We start from the raw sequence: 19,984 nt of genomic DNA, 5'->3' as shown, positions 1-19,984 counted from the left end.
ATAAAACTTGCAATCTACCTCTCTTCCTTTAGTCACTCTTACACACAGCCTAAATAAGTGCTAAAACTATGCAATTACATGATAGCCTTGGGCATGAAACCCTTTATGTTGCAAACCTTTCCTTCTACCAAACTTACCATCATTCCCTCTGTGTTACGGTAACAGTTTCTACAACGCCGCTAGCTCACATAACACATGCCACCCTTACTCGTCTCTTAGTCACATCTAAGGTATCTACTACATAAAATGGAGCAGAGGTTGCTGTAATCACAGGATTTTGTACACATTCAACAGTCACTTCAAACCTACTAGCTCACTTAACATTTGTCACCTGCCTCCTTCTTTTAGTCCCCCTTAGACCAAGCCTGAATAAGTGTGACACCATTAGCCATTAGTGCTGCACACATCTCCTTCGACACTTACAATTTTTCTCTGTGCGAGCCACAGATACAGTGGGGCTAGAGCTCACTCACAGTAACCGTATCTATAAACAGCTGCTAGCTCACATAACATTTATCACCCCTCCTCACTTCCATTAACTGAATTGAAGCAGAGGCAGGGGTATTTTGTGTATACAATAGAGCTGTAGCTCAGTCACATTTACTAAGAGCCTGCTAGCTCACATGACACTTCCCACTCGCTTCTCTTCTATTAGTCACGTTACACCCACCTCCTGAATATAAGCAGAGGCTGCTGTAATCACAGGGATTTTGTATATACAATAGAGCTATACCCCAGTCACATTTTCTACGAGCCTGCTAGCTCACATGACACTTCCCACTCGCTTCTTTTCTCTGTGTAAGACACTCAGTTTGCATCAATGATATTCCTTTCTCCTTCTCATTCTGGCTGACATTAGCAGGGAGAAAGTAAAGGTCTGCTTTATTTCTAAGCAAGTTTGGCCCCTCTTGTGCAACCAAATTAAGCTAATAAATGGCACTAAAGACAGTATGCTTTTATTTTAGATTAAAAGAAAAAATGTACACACAAAGTTGTATGTCTTAAAAAGATTTAATTGGATCACTGCAGGATTGCTATGTATTAGTATCCTGAAATTAGACACCGGTGATCTGACCATATATTCAGGAACTTATACCACTGTGTCAGCCCACCCTGGATACACAGCACGTTCCACATTATATAGAAGCATCTCAGGTGGAGAACCTGGGCTCTGGACAATAGTGCGATCACCTCGCTACAATAATCTATAGAGGAAGTTAAACCCTGAAGTCTTTCCATATTTCAATTTTGCTTTCAGGAGACCCAGTTAGAGAGAAGCTCCTTTCAACTTGACATATGGTGCATTTTAGCCATTCATATGACAATTAGGCAACCTTACTTATGTCCTGCTGACTCACATGTTAGCAATCACAGAGTAAGTGGTATACACTAAAGACGAGCTCAATCGATCAGCACCGGGTAGACCATTAACACAAAGGAAGGTATTTAGTAGGGTTGGTACTAGTGGTGAACGAATGTGCTCAGATAAGGTGTTATCGGAGCATGTTCATTTGCTAACCGAGTGTCTTCGAAGTACTAGAAAAAATATGTTCGAGTCCCCGCGCCTGCATTTCTTGAGGCTGTTCGAAAGTGTTATTTAATAAGATGTTGTCCTATCTAATGGATCAGTGTACTCAGTCATCTCCGGCGCATTCACAGACCCTGAATGGAGCGGCTGTCGGCATGATCCATTCAAACTGATCCGGTGATCTGTGGGGGTCTCAGTGGTCCAACCCCCTCTGATAACTTCCTACCGGAATACCCCTTTAGGCTTTTAACATTTCTTAAGCCCAGTGTCACTTACTTTAAGGATCTCATTGAAGCCGTAGTCGGAGTTCATTAATGCCTCCCGCTCCAAGTCAAGAATGCCACATGCGACGAGAAGGTGGAAGTTCGGACACGGTAGTCCTGTCCAGAGCACCTGGATGTAAACACAAAACAGTGGAAAAAGGACTCCTGTTCATGAATATTATTATAAAGGATCTGAACTAGGATGAAATTTGGCATCACGAATTGTCTGTAGATTTTCACACCAAACATCTGATATGTGGGAAGCATAAGGCTGTTTAGAGCGATACCCACATCGTGATGGAAAAGTAACAATCTGTGGACGCCAACAACAGGTTTATAAACACTGACCGCACATCATGTCATTGCTCTGTATACTCTACTGTGAGGGGTTAAAAGAGACCGTGGTAATTAGCGAGGGTCCTTTATTTCATATTAATGTTCACTTGCCAATAACACACATATAGGCTACTAACCTTGTTCCTGACATCATCTTACAAGACAGATAACTAATCAAGGGTCTTCTGAGATTATACCATTGTGTGTGCGGACATTGGGGGGTCCTTGTTTTATTTGTGCATCGCCCAGCATCGCATCACATCACATCAGGGGATCACAATACCAAAGCCATAGCTATCATGCAGATATCACTACGGGGACAACCAGTAAACGAGGTGACGCAGCACCAGACTCCATACAGAAGACATGAATTAAGGGGATATGCCATTAATTGGAGCCTGGTCACTAGACTCATGCTGTCAGAACCACAGGCAACATGGATCAGAGCCGCCCGCGCGATTGCAGCCAGGTACACCGGCCGGGGACTATAAGGAGAGACCTGACAGTCAAGACGTATCCTTTGACCCAACTTCTCCACAGTTGATTGACAGGTCTCTCCCATGTGTGTGTATATCAGGAAAGACCTGTCAATCAACTAGATTGGTGCGGGGAAAAGCAGTGCCAAGAGGCCAAACTGGACAAGTCAGGTCTCTTAGGCTGGTTTCACATTAGCGCTTTTTAAGCGCACGCACGCCCGGGGGTAGCTCCGCCCCCGAGCCAGCTCTCTGCCCGGCGTGCCCGCCCCTTGCTTGTAGCGCCGCCTCCTAGCGCACAGCGGCGCCTGCGATCTTTAGCATAGGGTGCGCAGATCGTGCGCAGGCCGTGCGCTAGTTGCGCTTTGACCTGCGCTGCGCACTTTTGACGGTGCGCCGGCGCTACAAGCAAGGGGCGGGCACGCCGGGCAGAGAGCCGGCTCGGGGGCGGAGCTACCCCCGGCCGTGCGTGCGCTTAAAAAGCGCTAATGTGAAACCAGCCTTACTAAAGTCCTGTCAGCTCTTCAAACTACTTTTTTTCTGAAATGCGGCTGAGTTTCAGAGAAAGACGTACCAGGCTACTATCGCACAGTCAGGCTTTGATTCATGCTGCCTACGGTTTGGACAGTGAGATGCCTTATAGCATCTTATAGATGCATCTCATAAAGCTGAACCAATGGAAGGAGCAGGGATGCCGTGACCACTGTCCACTGCATCTAAATGTAGAGAGATGGCCACGTGTGTGCACGGTTCTCTCCCTTCAATCATGGGAGTTACAGGATCATCCTTGCACAATCATGGTGGTCTCTCCATTCATTCTTACCTGGATGCAGTAGCCTTCTCACCAGGCAGGACAAGTGCCAGAAGACCCACAAATATCTCAAAATATCTCATGTACTGGGGTTCCCTGACACCATTCCTGCCTGGTTGAGAATAAATGGAGAGGTGGACATTTCTAGGTGATGCTCTACCCATTCACTGCACATTTAGTCCCAAGAATTTAATGAAGAGACCAACGTTTGGCCACGTCTCCATTCATTCCTCACTAGGATGTATCAGCCAGCTGCCATGGTACCCCCACTATTCGCACAGACGTGGGACCTGCATCTATCAGACATTTAATGATATTGCCGCCATTTAAGAATATACTGTATTTGTGTCACTGGTGCTCACCTCCCATAATAGAAGGATATCTTGAAAGGAGAATTCCCGCTTGAACCAAATGAGAAGCCATCGGAAACAGAAACTTAGATTTCCAGATTCTTTGGAATCTAAAAAATCAAAAAAGGGTTAAAAATTAATGTGACATTTATCATTGGTGGAAGGGTCATGTGATGAATGTGGATATGTATATGGTGGCACAAAGCGATGATCTTTTTTTTCTGCACTGCATACACATCTGTTCATTAGGCCGCACTTGAGGGACAAGATAGACAGTGGACTGTCATCGGGGTATATCTACTCCGTAATGGTGCAGCTTTGTTCCCACAGCGTAATATGATGTGAAACCACAGCAAAAGCCGGATCCGTTTATCTACTTCCAGACCACACAAAGACTTTAAAATGTCAGGCTGGTCCACGATTTACTCTGTACTGATGTTCTAAAATGTCACTGCAAGGTAAAACGACTACATGAGATTATGCAGCTGCGGAAGAAGGGAGCAAACTGTCAGACACAGTCGGACTTCTAACAGAGAAGGCAGAGATGGTTTATTACCACAGAGCTGAACAAGTGCTTTATGTACAGTATAGAAAGTATTAACAAACTCTCCCTTCTCTGGACCCAGCTATCGAGTGATTGCTGGGTGAGGGAGAGCATAAGCTATGGGTTTCTAGGAGATCCAGTCAGTTTTGCTATGCAGCCAGGAGTCCGATTTTCCCCTGTAGCTGGGACCAATATACAAGTTAAAAGGGAAATCATTAAAAAAGATTTAAATATTAAAATGCCCCTTAAAAGGACTTCTATTGGTGAAAAAATAAAAATAAGTAAAAAAAAAAAAATATATCAAAAATTGGGCCCCATGTATTCTGAAAAAAAGATGAAAACACTTGAATATCCAAACATAAAAAAAATATACACACAAAAAATAAAACGAATGTAACTGGTCAGGAACGGAATAAAAAATGTCCTGGTTTTGATCTGGATAAAGACATTAAATGGTAATCCATCAACAGGATAAAAGAATGTAATACAATTATTTAAAATATAATAAAAAAAGTCATTATAAAATAATTGTTATGCGTACATTGAAAAAAAAAAAATACTATAAGCCTACAAATACATGACTTAATTTAACAGGTTATTCAATGAAACTACTCACAGTATAAAGTTTAAAACATAATGAAAACAAACTTTGTTCTATATACTGTATGTGCCTCTTAAAGGGAATCTGTCACCCCTTTTTAGAGATATCATATAATGATATCATTCAATTGTGTGTCACTTAAGGATTCTCTTAGTACTTTTGCTTCCCCCTGACCCCGCACCTTTCATGCATAAATACCTTTTTTATATCGGTTCAGATGTATGTAAACTGCCGCTGTCCGGTCCGCTGCGCGGGGCTTATTCAACTGCTCCCTGTCTTGCTCTACACAAGAAGAAATGCGTAGAGCAAGACAGGGAGGGGGGGGAGCAGGTGAATAAGCCCCGCCCAGCGGACCGGACAGCAGCAGTTTACATACATCTGAACCGATATAAAAAAAGGTATTTATGCATGAAAGGTGCGGGGTCAAGGGGAAGCAAAAGTACTAAGAGAATCCTTATGTGACACACAATTGAATGATATCATTATATGATATCTCAAAAAAGAAGTGACAGATTCCCTTTAAAAGATTAAACATTTCTACTGCATAAAACAAGGCAATATACAGCCACATTAAAAAAAAAAAAAAAAAAAAAAAAAAAGGGGGGGGGGTACCTTATCACTGCAGAAATGCAGATAGGTTAGAAGAAACATAAGTTGCGTTTGTCATGATGTCTTACATTTCTACCTCTGGAACCTGCACCTACCTCAAATGGTTTATTGGTGAGGTGGCTGTGCAACTGCATCTCTGATTACTTCTATGGGAGATATGAAAATAGTCGAGCACGACTACAGAAAAACTGTGTTCACAAGGGATCGAACCCTGACTGTGAGCCCCCAAAACATTTTAAAGAGGTCTAGGACTTAGGTTATAACCAAACTCCACTGCACCCCAGAAAATGTACTCTGCCTCGACTAGATTCCTGTACTGCTGTGAATGGTCTTCAATCCCCTACCTGGGATATAAATGCATATAGCAGACTGGAATACGAACCCAGGAAATCACAGAGCGCTGGGTCCAGGACTCGCAGCAGAAGGTTGAGCTGGGACAGCTGTCTCTTCATACTTTCCTGGCTCTCTTCAAAGTTGTGGTGCTGAGAAGCAGGAGAAACAAATCAATGCATTGATCAGCGGCTGCGCTCCCTGAACACGGGCTGCACCAAGCGATAACAGCTGCTGTCAGCAAATACTATGCACTTATACATGGAGAATTCCTTTAGACGGATATCAATGGGACCTGGCACACGGCGAATTAAGAGACCGGTAATATGCGCTCTGTAGCCTTACATGGCTTCAGATGAAGACTTCTCCAATTAAGACCAAAGAACAGTCATATGTTTATGCTCAATGGAGTTTACAAGTGGACTCAAAAAGTTTTAGTAAACTTTTGACCTCTCAGAGGTTTTGATCAGAGTTGGTCTGGGTGCAGAGACCCCAACGGCTGTTAAATCAGCACTCTCAATCCTATTGATTATAGACTTCTGACAAGTCTCTGTGCAGTTATAATTTAACTCCTTCATGACATGGCAATTATTTTTTCCAGCTTTGTGTTGGTTTATTCCCTCCCCCTTCTTACAAAATATAAAACTTTTTTTTTCCTAGCAACATACCAATCTGAGGGCTTGTTTTCTGTTCGTTTAAGGAGGGAGGGATGAGAAGTACTTTCCAATTATGTCATTCATTTTAAACAATTAATGTATGGGGCAAAACATTTTTTTTTGTTTAAAAGTGGTGAAAGCAAAAAAAGAAAAAAAGAAAACAAAACTGGTAACATGATTCTTTGAGCCAGTAACACTGTGGCCAAAATAAAACTTGTGAAGTCTGTTACTAGAATTAAGTAACAAAAAAAAATCAAAATTTGTAAAAAAAAAAAAAAAAAAAAAAAAGAAAAAATAATCAAAAACATGCAATTTTTTCGTTTGTCTCATTGTCTCCTCCCCAGCAGACAATACCTCTCCTGCTAGCCTCAGGCTTCCTCAGTTTATTGTAGTGCCAGTGAGAGGCCAGGTTTGTCTCAGGCTGGTCTTAGGTGTTGACCATTTCTTTTACGTGTTTCAGATGTATGTCCTAGGGTGACAGAGCGTAACTGCACACTCTGATTCACCAACATAGCGAAGGCGTACAGGCTGTAATTGCTCAGTCCGTATAATCTCGCATCACTGTGGCCGGACCAAAGGACCGTGACACAGTCTGTGCAGGTACTGGAGTGGAGGGCCCTAAACCAACGCGCTTTTGCTGCCACCCCACAAAGCAGAAGATAAAGGGATATGGATCTTCAGAACACGCAAGTATAACCCTGTCGTGAGCCCTTTTCCCCCTCCTCCCTCTATTCCTTTTATCGGGGTGGTAGCTTCTGGAGAGTGCACGGCTCAGGAGAAGAAAGGGTGTTTTGTAGGCACCTTTCCTTGCCATCCAGGATGCAAGCGTTTTATTAGGAGGTTCTGTATGGTGGTGGAGTGAGCGTTAAGTGTTTATTCTCATGGCATGGGTCAAGATAGTATACGTATACACCCTGCATATTAAACGTTGGTGTGACATTGCACTAGTCAGTGACACACTAGATCACTTTTTTCCACCTCAATCACTGCTTTTCGACCTCATGTTAATCGGGGTCACCTACGGGTCTCACCTGCTGGTTAATCAGCGGGTCTGGTGTTCATCTGTCCGTCAGTCAATCAGCAGGTTCAGTGTGCATTCACCCCCAGCCAGTCAGATTGGTTGGTAAGCCCCGCCCACTGGCTAGGTTATGCCCAACCTCTGACAAACTAGAGTGGGACCACACCCTTCCCTCGTCTTGTGGTTTTGGCTTTATTTTCTCTGGGTATTAGACCAGGATGGGTCTTCTACCATCGCTCCCTCGGCTTGCTCCAGCATGACTCCACACATCGGCCGGCTTTGGTACACTCGGTCACAATACTGTTTGGTATCACCGCGATCTTGGACCTTAGCGACCCTTGGAGCAGGTAGCCAATTTTTTGATAAAGGATCCGACACTCAGTGTCCCAGTGGCTTCCCCTCTCTTCTATCACCATCTATTTATATAATTGCCTTGTAATGTTTTCATTTCCTGTTCTGTCCAGATGTCACTTTATCCCAGAATTTCAAGCGGAGGAAGTTCACCGACCACCATATTGGGACACCCAAGTAATGGGTGTCTTAATATGGAAACTGCAGCTGGTACCAACCTATTGCACGGTAAAACCAGCAGAACACCATCGCACCACACACACACAGCCTCTTGTGCGGTACCACCAGCGGAAAAGCGTCGCACTGCGCCAAGTCCGTGCAGGCACATTGAATCATACGGCTGATCCCGGCAGCAGATGCGCGACGTGTCTACAGGCAGAGGAAGCCTGTCCCAACGAACAAAAGTTCATTTTAAAAATTGGCTGTGTCTGACTGCGTACGGAGCATGCCACATCTCCTGGGCAGGGGAGGAAGCAAAAGACAATACTACTGACATTACAGCAGGGGATCACAGAGTATTCATTTTGTGAGGTAAAATATTTCACTGACTGTTTTTAAACAATATTTTACCTCACAAAATGTATCCTCTGCGATCTCCTGCTGTAATGTCTTTTGCTTCCTCCCCTGCCCAGGAGCTGTGGTATGTTCTGTACATGGTCAGACACAGGGGTGAGAGAGACAGAGCACGGGGGGAGACAGCTCAAACGGGTCAGCACATGAGGGGAGAACACAGCACAGGAAGGTGAGAGATAGCACATGGGGTAGACAGGTCAAAGAAGAGAGCACAGACAGGAGAAGTCAGCACATGGGGAAAGAGAGAATGGAAATGTGAGTGAGCACATGGAAGGGAGAGATTCTCAATGCTGCAAAGCCTGCCCCCATCGTGACATTATCACCCTCCCGATGCGATAGCATCAGGTCTCCACCTAGTCTAGTTAAATAGTATGCTTGCATGTGTTGCAAGGTCGGGTTTCCCTCGGGCCAGGTCATAGCATAATGCACTGCTGGTACCTGCCTCGTCCTCTGCCGATTGCTACCAAGGGGATCCCTGTGACATCAGTATTAGGATGTGCCCCTCCCCCTGCATGGGCCCCCAGCTCCTCTACCTAGACCTTGAGTGTGGTTCTGGAACTAGCATCCAGAGCCTTTACCACCATTAGTGCTATGGCCACTGCCCAGTCTCTGCTCACGCCTTCACTTTGCACAGCAGCCCGCAGTTATGTGAAGTCATTCTTCAGGACTAAGCAAGAAGTTGGTCAGTCAGGCAACCAACACTAAGGGTGTCCTGGCAGTTCAGTTGTGCTTATCGGGGCCAAAACTGGGAGGGATTGTTTTTGCCAGACTGCCCAGGTTACCCCAAGGCCGGCGCGGTTTCCCAAGTCAGTCTATGGCGATTTACACTTATGACACTGTCTGCACCTTTCTTGTCACTCGCACACTCCACTCTATTTGGCTTCCTAGCGATTTTTCTCCTAAGGCCGGAGTCACACTAGCGATTAAATCGGACGAATGCAATGCGATAAAAAAAAAAAAAAAAAAAAAAATCGCATTGGATTCGTCCAAATGTTATTCTATGGTGCTGCTCCCATCATCCGATTTTCTTTTATCGGAACGTTTCCTCAGACCGAGACAATCGCAGCATGCTGCGATTGTCACCGATTTTCGGATCGGATTCCCCAATGCAAGTCTATGGGTGCCATAAAAAAAAAAAAAAAAAAAAAAAATCGGATTACAAACGGACCACATGTGTGACTTGCGATAAAATCGCACCCGGTGTCCTCTAACAAAAGCCGGCAATTCATTTAGCAATACAGTAAAATCACACTGACATGTTAAATAAATGAAAGAATAGATATAGACACATAGAATACATATATATATATGTATACACATACATGTCATAGAGAGATATATATATATATATATATATATATATATATATATATATATACACACACACTCACTGGCCACTTTATTAGGTACACCTGTCCAACTGTGTGTTAAGACTTAATTTCTAATCAGCCAATCACATGGCGGCAACTCAGTGCATTTAGGCATGTAGACATGGTCAAGACAATCTCCTGCAGTTCAAACCGAGCATCAGTATGGGGAAGAAAGGTGATTTGAGTGCCTTTGAACGTGGCATGATTGTTGGTGCCAGAAGGGCTGGTCTGAGAATTTCAGAAACTGCTGATCTACTGGGATTTTCACGCACAACCTTCTCTAGGGTTTACAGAGAATGGTCCGAAAAAGAAAAAAAATCCAGTGAGCGGCAGTTCTGTGGCCGGAAATGCCATGTTGATGCCAGAGGTCAGAGGAGAATGGGCAGACTGGTTCGAGCTGATAGAAAGGCAACAGTGACTCAAATTGCCACCCGTTACAACCAAGGTAGGCAGAAGAGCATCTCTGAACGCACAGTGCGTCGAACTTTGAGGCAGATGGGCTACAGCAGCAGAAGACCACACTGGGTACCACTCCTCTCAGCTAAGAACAGGAAACTGAGGCTACAATTTGCACAAGCTCATCGAAATTGGACAGTAGAAGATTGGAAAAACGTTGCCTGGTCTGATGAGTCTCGATTTCTGCTGTGACATTCGGATGGTAGGGTCAGAATTTGGCGTAAACAACATGAAAGCATGGATCCATCCTGCCTTGTATCAACGGTTCAGGCTGGTGGTGGTGGTGTCATGGTGTGGGGAATTTTTTCTGGGCACTCTTTGGGCCCCTTGGTACCAATTGAGCATCGTTGCAACGCCACAGCCTACCTGAGTATTGTTGCTGACCATGTCCATCCCTTTATGACCACAATGTACCCAACATCTGATGGCTACTTTCAGCAGGATAATGCGCCATGTCATAAAGCTCGAATCATCTCAGATTGGTTTCTTGAACATGACAATGAGTTTACTGTACTCAAATGGCCTCCTCAGTCACCAGATCTCAATCCAATAGAGCATCTTTGGGATGTGGTGGAACGGGAGATTCGCATCAGGGATGTGCAGCCGACAAATCTGCGCCAACTGTGTGATGCCATCATGTCAATATGGTCCAAAATCTCTGAGGAATGCTTCCAGCACCTTGTTGAATCTCTGCCACGAAGAATTGAGGCAGTTCTGAAGGCAAAAGGGGGTCCAACCCCTTACTAGCATGGTGTACCTAATAAAGTGGCCAGTGAGTGTGTGTATATATATATATATATATATATATATATATATATATATATATATATATATATATATATATATATATATATATATACACACACACACACATTTGTAATTCATACAGTACTTCATAGCAGAATAGCCGCTGAAACATTTGCCGGCTTTTGTAAAATCATTCCCCAACCCGACATGAAATGACACATGGTTTACATACAGTTAACCATTTCATTTCATGTTTTTTTTTTATATGTCTATCACTAGTAATTAGATGAGGGTTTTTGTGTAAAATTTTGGAGTTGTAGGTGTTAATTTAAGGGGTTAATTCGTTGTAAAAAATTGAGGGGGGAAGCCTCAGTGACGTCAGCGGGAGCCCCCCCAATTTTTTACAACAAATTAACCCCTTAAATTAACACCTACAACTCCAAAATTTTACACAAAAACCCTCATCTAATTACTAGTGATAGACATATAAAAAAAAAAAAAAACATGAAATGAAATGGTTAACTGTTTGTAAACCATGTGTCACTTCATGTCGGGTTGGGGAATGATTTTACAAAAGCCGGCAAATGTTTCAGCGGCTATTCTGCTATTAAGTACTGTATGAATTACAAATATATATATATTTTTTTTTTTTCTATGTGTATATATCTATTCTTTCCTTTGTGTTTGAAAACCTGTCATTGGGCTCCATTATATGCCCATTTTGCAAGCCTGCGAGAAAATCTCAGCAGACGGATGTCAAACGGATGCTTAGATGCGATTAAAATCGCATCGCCACAGGAAATTCGGATGACAGACGGATCCCTGGTGAAGAAACCTTTGTGCGATTTCGGTCAGTAAAAATCGGACCGATTATTTAATCGTTGTGTGTGTGACTCCAGCCTTAGTCTGGCATTCGGCTCCTTCCTTTTGCCTTAGCGAGATTCTCCACCTTTTCACATTAAGGAGATTGCTCTCCTTTCTTTAGGTACATCACCTCTCATCTCCATAAGAGACTCTCTCAATCTGACAGAGCTGTGCTTCTCTGTCTATCATAGCTCTGTTTGATGTCTTATTGTCATCCCGGTACGCTCTGGCGGAAGTTAGTCTGCCTCTAGGGTGACCATTGCTCGCTGAATGAGATCAGCCGTTAGCAAGGCTTATAAGGCAGGAACAAGTGCTCCTCCATTCAGGGTTAGGAAACACTTTACGTGGACTGTAAGAGTTTCCTGGGCTGTTCTTCTCCAGGCATCAGTTCTGCAATTATGTAAGGCAGCGTATTGGTGCAGATTTTTTCTAGTTCACACCTTTTCTTCTGCAGACGCAAGATTGGAACACTTCTGTGGAAACAATACTTGGGTTTTCATTACCACCCCATGGACAGTTTTGGGACATCCTATGGATTCTGTCTCCCCCAATGAGAAAAACAGATTTTTGGCACCGAGAGTCTTCATTGGAGGGACACAGCACCCACCCTTGGTTGCCCAGTCGAGCATCCATTTACTTTGTTTTTGTCTCAAGGTGTGATTGGATTATTTTTCACTCATGATGCAATTTTTTTTTGTCTTCTCACTAAAATGAGGTAGCCTGATGCTAGCAGGCAAGGTATAGTCTGCAGGGGAGGAGCTAATTTCCAATTAGCTGTATTCCTAGTTTCAGCCTCCAGGTGGCAGCAGATTACGAGAAACATTTTACGACAAGTACCCAAAATCTACCTTTTTCTGTCCATTTAAAAATTAAATGTGTGAGGACTTGTCTTTTTTGTCACAAGCTGTCAATATTTTGGGACACGTACGTTTTGTTATGGGTAAGTGCTGAAAATAAAAAATATGGCCATTCTGGAGTTTTTGTTTTTTATCTTCTCCTTTATTGCGTTTTCATATAGGAAAATATTTTGGCAGATCAGACTTTTCCTAACAATGGGGGAAAAAAAAAAAGTTGGATTTTAATTTTTTTTTTTTTTTTTTTTTAGTCCTCATAGGGCACCGTTTTGTAGTTTATGGGAAAACTGATAGTACTCCTCTGAATCCTATAGACTAAGAAGGCTGCTTCAAGCGCCCACTACAGGCCCCTGGCTGCCACCCCACAATTGTGTTGCATGGAAGTCGATGGGCACAACCTCCCCTGCACCCGACAGCTGCAATTAAGTGGTTAACAGCAGCGACTGCGGCTTCGCTCCAGTTGCTGCTGCTGGAGGCAGGATGCTGGCTGTGTAACAGCCTGCATCTGACAGTTCCTGAGCCCGGATGTTCTAGTCAGGAAGGGGTTAAACCTGCTTCTCCTTACGTTACACTCGCTGGGATCAGAACTTACCACCATCTCCATGAATCCAGTGAAGCACCAGAAGGCGTCCACCTCGTTCTGCATGACGTAAAGTATGGGGGAGAGGAGGTCGCTCATTCCCTGAACGTAACCTGAGCAGTGAAAACACAGACATCATTCCACTAAAGTTCACCAAATTCAGTCATCGGACAAAAAACAAACAAAAAAAAAAAAAAACATATCTCTCCCAGTGTTCCTTAATAGGGGAGAAATGTGAAACCTAAAGTCATCTCCACGCGCACTCAATTTAGATGAATGTGCATGCATTTTTGTGTATATAAAGCTAAAATATTGCAATTTTACCACTGAGATTCCTCTTGCGAGTCCCTTCTGGAGGGGAGGGAAGATATCTGCCTTTTTCTGTACTCCCACCTGTGCTAATTTCAGACCACATAAAAAGTAGAGTTAATCTATGACGTGGTCATGGATCAGCTAAAAAGAGCTCAAAAAAAGACAGATAAAACAGTTCTCGCAGAAAGAACTCCCTGACAATTCTCAGTTAACTCATTTTGCAAGGAAGGGTTGTAACAGCTAAAAACGGTGCAAAATATATAATTTTTAGCCCAAATACATGCATTTAAAAGGGATACTCCCATCTTCAGAATTGAGAATTGGGCATTGACAAATAGCTTGCAAAAACAAGCACTTTTGCAATTTATTGCTTATTAAAATTTTAAGCCCTTTTTGCGATATTAACACTTTGTTTACAGCTCATTGACTTGGAGACCGTCCACCGCTGCTGGACAGCAGAACATGTGCAGCGCTTACAATTTTCTTTCTATCAAGCTTGTAAGCGCCATTTTGACCCTGACCAGGATCTCTGTAGGGTGCTGATATTTCTTAATATGGGGCAGCTTCAGATCTGTGCTTGCAAGCTAGACAGCAGCGGTGGTTGATCTCCTTGGCAACGAGGTGTAAACATAAGAAAACTGTTAATGTTTCACGAACGGCTGCAAATTTTAATAAGCAGTAAATTGCAAAAGTGCTTGTTTTTACACACTCTCTCCGACAATACCCATCTATGAAAATGGAAAATAACCCCTCTAAGCATTTAAAAAATTAACCCTGAATGTGTAAACGGACCCTTTAAGTGGAGAGAAGGGAAGAAAACTTTTGCCAACCATGTAGCGTCATAGCCAAGTCAAACTCCCTCATTAATCCCAAAGATGGAAGCCACCGGTACATACCCAGATCAAAGTTATACATGCAGTACGTCATCAAGGCGTCGTTGAGAAGGCCGAGCCCCGGGTTGTCATTGCCCTCGTAGAACTTGTTGTTCCGGTCTGTGCGGCTGACATCTCTTTCTGAGAAGTGACGGGACGATACAAGTATTAATTCTGCTGCCGTACGTTATTCACATAGGACCTCTGTTATATATTACTACACGAAATCAAAACAATTAAATCCGGGGCCCGAAGATCTTCTGACAGGTCGTCAAGAGAATGAGGACACTGGTGAAAACGGTGATCTCTGACAGCTATTGATTTCCACAATGAGTGGGCTATAGAGGGATGAAGACCGCTGTTGTGAGCTTTTCCTAGTTTATACATGTGTCATCAGAAAATGGCGTACTACACTGCTCAAAAAAATAAAGGGAACACTAAGGCTGCGTTCACACGTCACTTTTTTTTTGCGGCGTTTTTAAACACGCGATTTTGCCGCTAAACCGCAAAAAAAAAAAAAACAGCATCCCATGCATTCCTATGGGATTCCGCAATGCTTTGCTTATGCTGCGGAAAAATACGCAGCATGCTAATTATTTTGCGGAATTCCGGCGATCCCGCACCCATAGTATTGCATTGTTCTGTTTACTTCCCGCATGTGGCTGTGACCACCATGCAAAAAGTAAGCAGAACATTTGCGGATGGTACCCACTAGTGATGTGTCGTTCGTGAACGAACCGAGACAAAGAGCCGGCTCTTTCATGTGACCGACGGGAGTCGGCTCACCACTGGGAGCTGAGCCAATTTTTTTTTTTTTCCCCTGCTGTTTGCGTAGCTTCTTCCTGCCTGGCTAGTGTTTGACAAGTGTGACCAACTTTTTACTATTGAGGCTGCCTATGCAGCATCAGTAGTAAAAACATCTAATGTTAAATAAAAAAAATAAAAAATGGTGTTATATTCAGCTTCCGGCGTCCCACGCAGCCTTCCCGGGCCTCAGCGATGCTTCTGTTCCCAGTAATGCCTTGCGAGACTTTTGATGACGTTGCGGTCTCGTGATAATGTAGCGGTCCATATTCCTTGCGAGACCGCAACGTCATCAAAGGTCTCACAAGGCATTACTGGGAACGGAAGCATCACTGTGGCCCAGGAACGCTGCGCGGGACGCCAGAAGGTGAATATAACACCATTTTTTATTATTTTTAACATTAGATCTTTTTACTACTGATGCCGCATAGGCAGCCTCAATAGTAAAAAGTTGGTCACACTCGTCAAACACTGTTTGACGAGTGTGACCAACCTGTCAATCAGTTCTCCAAGCGATGCTACAGATCGCATGGAAAACGCTAGCATTCTGCAAGCTACAAAAGCTTGCAAATCGCTAGTTTTTCCACGGGAAAAATCGCGGGAATTTAAAATGCGATTTTCCAGTGAATGGAATTCCGGAATTCTCGCGGTAACTTCCACGAGAGTTCCGCTACACGTACACATAGCCTAAGGCTGTGTGCCCACGTTGCGTTTTTAAGCGTTTCCGCCGCATTTTTCCCACAGCGGAAACGCCTAAAAAACGCTTAAAAACCGCATCCCCATGCATTCCTATGGGATTCCGCAGTTGCTGTGTCCATGCTGCGAATTTTACCGCTGCAGAATCGCATAGCAGTAAAATCCGCAGCATGTTCATTATTTCTGCGGAATCGCGGCGCTTCCGCCGCCATAGGATTGCATTGAAACGCTCACTTTATGCATGGGGCTATGCCCACCATGTGTAAAGTGAGTGCTTCATGTGCGGATGGTACCCAGGGTCTGGAGGAGAGTCTCTGGGTACCATAACCCTGTTAAAAATAGAATTAAAATAAAAAATAGGGACATACTTGCCCTCTAATGGCCCTTGGCGCCTTCCTGCCTCTCAGCCACGCTGCCAGCATCTTCCGTTGCCAGGCATGCATTGCGAGAATCACCCCAGATGACGTTGCGGTCTCGGGAGCGTGATGTCACAAAGGTCCTTCGCGCAAAGCATCCCTGGGAACGGAATGTACCAGGAGTGCTAAGGCCATTGGGGGCCGTCAGAAGGTGAGAATAACCATTTTTATTTTATTTTTTTTTATTTTTAACATCCTATCTTTTACTACTGATGCTGCATAGGCAGCATCAATAGTAAAAAGTTGGTCACGCTTGTCAAGAACTATTGCTTGACAAGTGTGACCAACCTGTCACTTTTCCAAGCGATGCTTCAAATCGCTTGGAAAGCACAAGCATTCTGCAAGCTAAAAACACTTGCAAAACACTTGTGTTTTGTGGGAAAATGCATACGAATTCCGCATACGTTTTACCCACGGCAGGGAATTGTGGAAATGCTGCGGACATTTCCGCAGCATTTCTGCAACGTGGGGACTTAGCCTTAAATAACAGAATATAGCTCAAAGTAAATCAAACTTCTGTGAAATCAAACTGTCCACTTAGGAAGCCACACCGATTGACAATCAATTTCACATTATGTTGTGCAAATGGAATAGACAACAGATGGAAATTATTGGCAATTATCAAGACACACTCAAAGGAGTGGTTCTGCAGTTGGGGACCACAGACCACATCTCAGTACCAATGCTTTATGGCTGATGTTTTGGTCACTTTTGAATGTTGGTTGTGCTTTCACACTCGTGGTAGCATGAGACGGACTCTACAACCCACACAAGTGGCTCAGGTAGTGCAGCTCATCCAGGATGGCACATCAATGCGAGCTGTGGCAAGAAAGTTTGCTGTGTCTGTCAGCGTAGTGTCCAGAGGCTGGAGGCGCTACCAGGAGACAGGCCAGTGCACCAGGAGATGTGAAGGGGGCCGTAGGACGGCAACAACCCAGCGACAGGACCACTACCTCCGCCTTTGTGCAAGAAGGAACAGGAGGAGCACTGCCAGAGGCCTGCAAAATGACCTCCAGCAGGCCACAAATGTGCATGTGACTGCACAGTTAGAAACCAACTCCATGAGGATGGTCTGAGTGCCCGACTTCCACAGATGGGGGTTGTGCTCACAGCCCAACACCGTGCAGGATACTTTGCATTTGCCACAGAAAACCAGGATTGGCAAATTCGTAACTGGCGCCCTGTGCTCTTCACAGATGAAAGCAGGTTCACACATGTGACAGACGTGACAGAGTCTGGAGATGCCATGGAGAGCGATCTGCTGCCTGCAACATCCTTCAGCATGACCGGTTGGCAGTGGGTCAGTAATGGTGTGGGGTGGCATTTCTTTGGAGGGCCGCACAGCCCTCTATGTGCTTGCCAGAGGTAGCCTGACTGCCATTAGGTACCGAGATGAGATCCTCAGACCCCTTGTGAGACCATATGCTGGTGCGGTTGGCCCTGGGTTCCTTCTAATGAAGGCAAATGCCAGACCTCATGTGGCTGGAGTGTGTCAGCAGTTCCTGCAAGATAAAGGCATTGAAGCTATGGACTGGCCCGCCTGTTCCCCAGACCTGAATCCGATTGAACACATCTAGGACATCATGTCTCGCCCCATCCACCAACGTCACGTTGCTCCACAGACTGTCCAGGAGTTGGCGGATGCTTTAGTCCAGGTCTGGGAGGAGATCCCTCAGGAGACCATCCGCGGCCTCATCAGGATCATGCCCAGGCGTTGTACAGTAGGGAGGTCATACAGGCACGTGGAGGCCACACAATACTGAGCATCATTTTGACTTGTTTTAAAGGACATTACATTCCACTTTAATTTTGTGTTTGACTCCAAATCCAGGACTCCATTGGTTAATAAATTTGATTTCCATTGATGATTTTTGTGTGATTTTGTTGTTAGGACATTCAACTTTGTACAGAACAAAATATTCAATGAGAATATTTCATTCACTCAGATCTTGGATGTGTTATTTGAGTGTTCCCTTTTTTTGAGCAGTGTATATTTGACATTTTTTCCCCAAATTACAATTTGTATTAAAAATGGGAAATCTTCAAATTTTCTCACACCGGCCACTGTTTTTTTTAACTTCCTGTTTCAGGAAACAACACATGCACATTAGCCACAAAGAACAGACTCTCGTCCTATCCCTTTTGTTGAAGCATCTAATGAGCATGTGCAAAGGTCACTGTGAAAGGAGGGGAGCAGGTGAGCTGTGACATCATCTATTATGATAGATCCTGTGTTATCAGCTGTGTCATTGATAATTGATAATGAGACTGCTGTAAACTCATCCTGAAAGGAAAGGAAGTATGAGCCTAAACCCCAGTGGCCAGTGTGAAGATTGGAAGATTATCAATTTTGTTTTGTTTTTTTATTTTAATACAGATCATAACATAAAAAGTAAAAAAAATATTGCCAAAAATTCCCAAAAGATTAAAAAAAACAAAAAAACAAATATTTTCCTATAAATAGAGACAAAACATTAAGGCTTAAGAATGGATATAGGCTCTTTAACTAAATGGCTTTAATTTGTACCAGTGATGCCACTCAGCCTCGCGTGCCAGCCCGGCTGTGGCCATGCTCTGCAAGCTTAAATGGCTCCATATTGTACTGACCGATCAAACTGCGGTACCCCCTCAGCAGAGAATTCCTCTTCTCCTGGTCGTCACTCACAGATTTCCACTGCAGTTTCATACGGAAATACTCGTCCCTGGAAACAGCGAGACAGACACTGAAACGTGTTGAGTGTTGTCCTACGGAGATGGCAGCCAGCCCGTGCGATCTGCCCGCTCGCTTGGTTCGGTTAGTTAGTAAGATGAGTGGGCGAGGCAGAAATTAACCCTTCTATCTCCAGAGCACTTCCATCATGTTATTTAATAAATATAGACCTTTTTTTGCGATTTGGAGCAAACTTATAAGATGAGTGCTGGTGACTGATGTAAAAAAAAAAAAAAAAAATTCCCCCAAAAATATATACAGTATGTATGTTTTTTTACAAACATACAGTATATCACAAAAATGAGCACACCCCTCACATTTTTGTAAATATTTTATTATATCTTTTCATGGGGCCACACTGAGGATCTGACACTGTGATACAATGTACAGTACTCAGTGAACGGCTTGTATAATGGTGTAAATACCATGCATCCTCTAAATAACTCACACAGCCATTAATGTTTAACTGCTGGTAACAAGAGTGAGTACACCCCTAAGTGAAGATGGTCAAATTGTGCCCAAAGTGTCAATATTCTGTGTGGACACCATTATTTTCCAGCACGGTCTTGCCTGTCTTGGGCATGGAGATCACTGGAATCCTCTTCCCTCCTTCATGACAACATCACGGTGCTGGTGGATGTTATAGACCTTGTGCTCCTCCACCTTCTGTTTGGGGAGGCTCCACAGATGCTCAATAGGGCTTAGGTCTGGAGATATGTTTAGCCAGTCCAGTACCTTTACCCTCAGTTTCTTTAGAAAGGCAATGGTGGCCTTGGAGGTGGTTTGGAGTCGCAAGATGTTGGAATACTGCTTTGCAGCCCAGTTTCTGAAGGGACGGGATCATGCTCTGCTTCAGTATG

General features: G+C 43.9%; 1 protein-coding gene across 2 annotated transcripts in view; it reads right to left on the bottom strand.

Annotated features, from left to right (window-relative positions):
• Positions 1-19,984, bottom strand: part of TBC1D17 (TBC1 domain family member 17) — a 79,186-nt gene that overhangs the window by 19,344 nt on the left and 39,858 nt on the right. For both annotated transcript variants that reach the window (XM_073570873.1, XM_073570874.1), the window contains exons 10-15: positions 19,022-19,116; positions 14,523-14,639; positions 13,327-13,427; positions 5,898-5,997; positions 3,774-3,871; positions 1,805-1,921 (exon numbers count right to left, since the gene is read on the bottom strand). In XM_073570873.1, the coding sequence (XP_073426974.1) occupies positions 1,805-1,921; positions 3,774-3,871; positions 5,898-5,997; positions 13,327-13,427; positions 14,523-14,639; positions 19,022-19,116 (628 nt within the window). The remainder of the gene's footprint in view (positions 1-1,804; positions 1,922-3,773; positions 3,872-5,897; positions 5,998-13,326; positions 13,428-14,522; positions 14,640-19,021; positions 19,117-19,984) is intronic.

Source organism: Dendrobates tinctorius, unplaced genomic scaffold, assembly GCF_039654945.1.
Source record: "Dendrobates tinctorius isolate UK_male_01 unplaced genomic scaffold, ASM3965494v1 ptg000028l, whole genome shotgun sequence".
Lineage (NCBI taxonomy): Eukaryota > Metazoa > Chordata > Amphibia > Anura > Dendrobatidae > Dendrobates > Dendrobates tinctorius.
The sequence above is the reverse complement of the archived record's forward strand: the minus strand, read 5'-3'. Positions and strand labels throughout refer to the sequence as shown.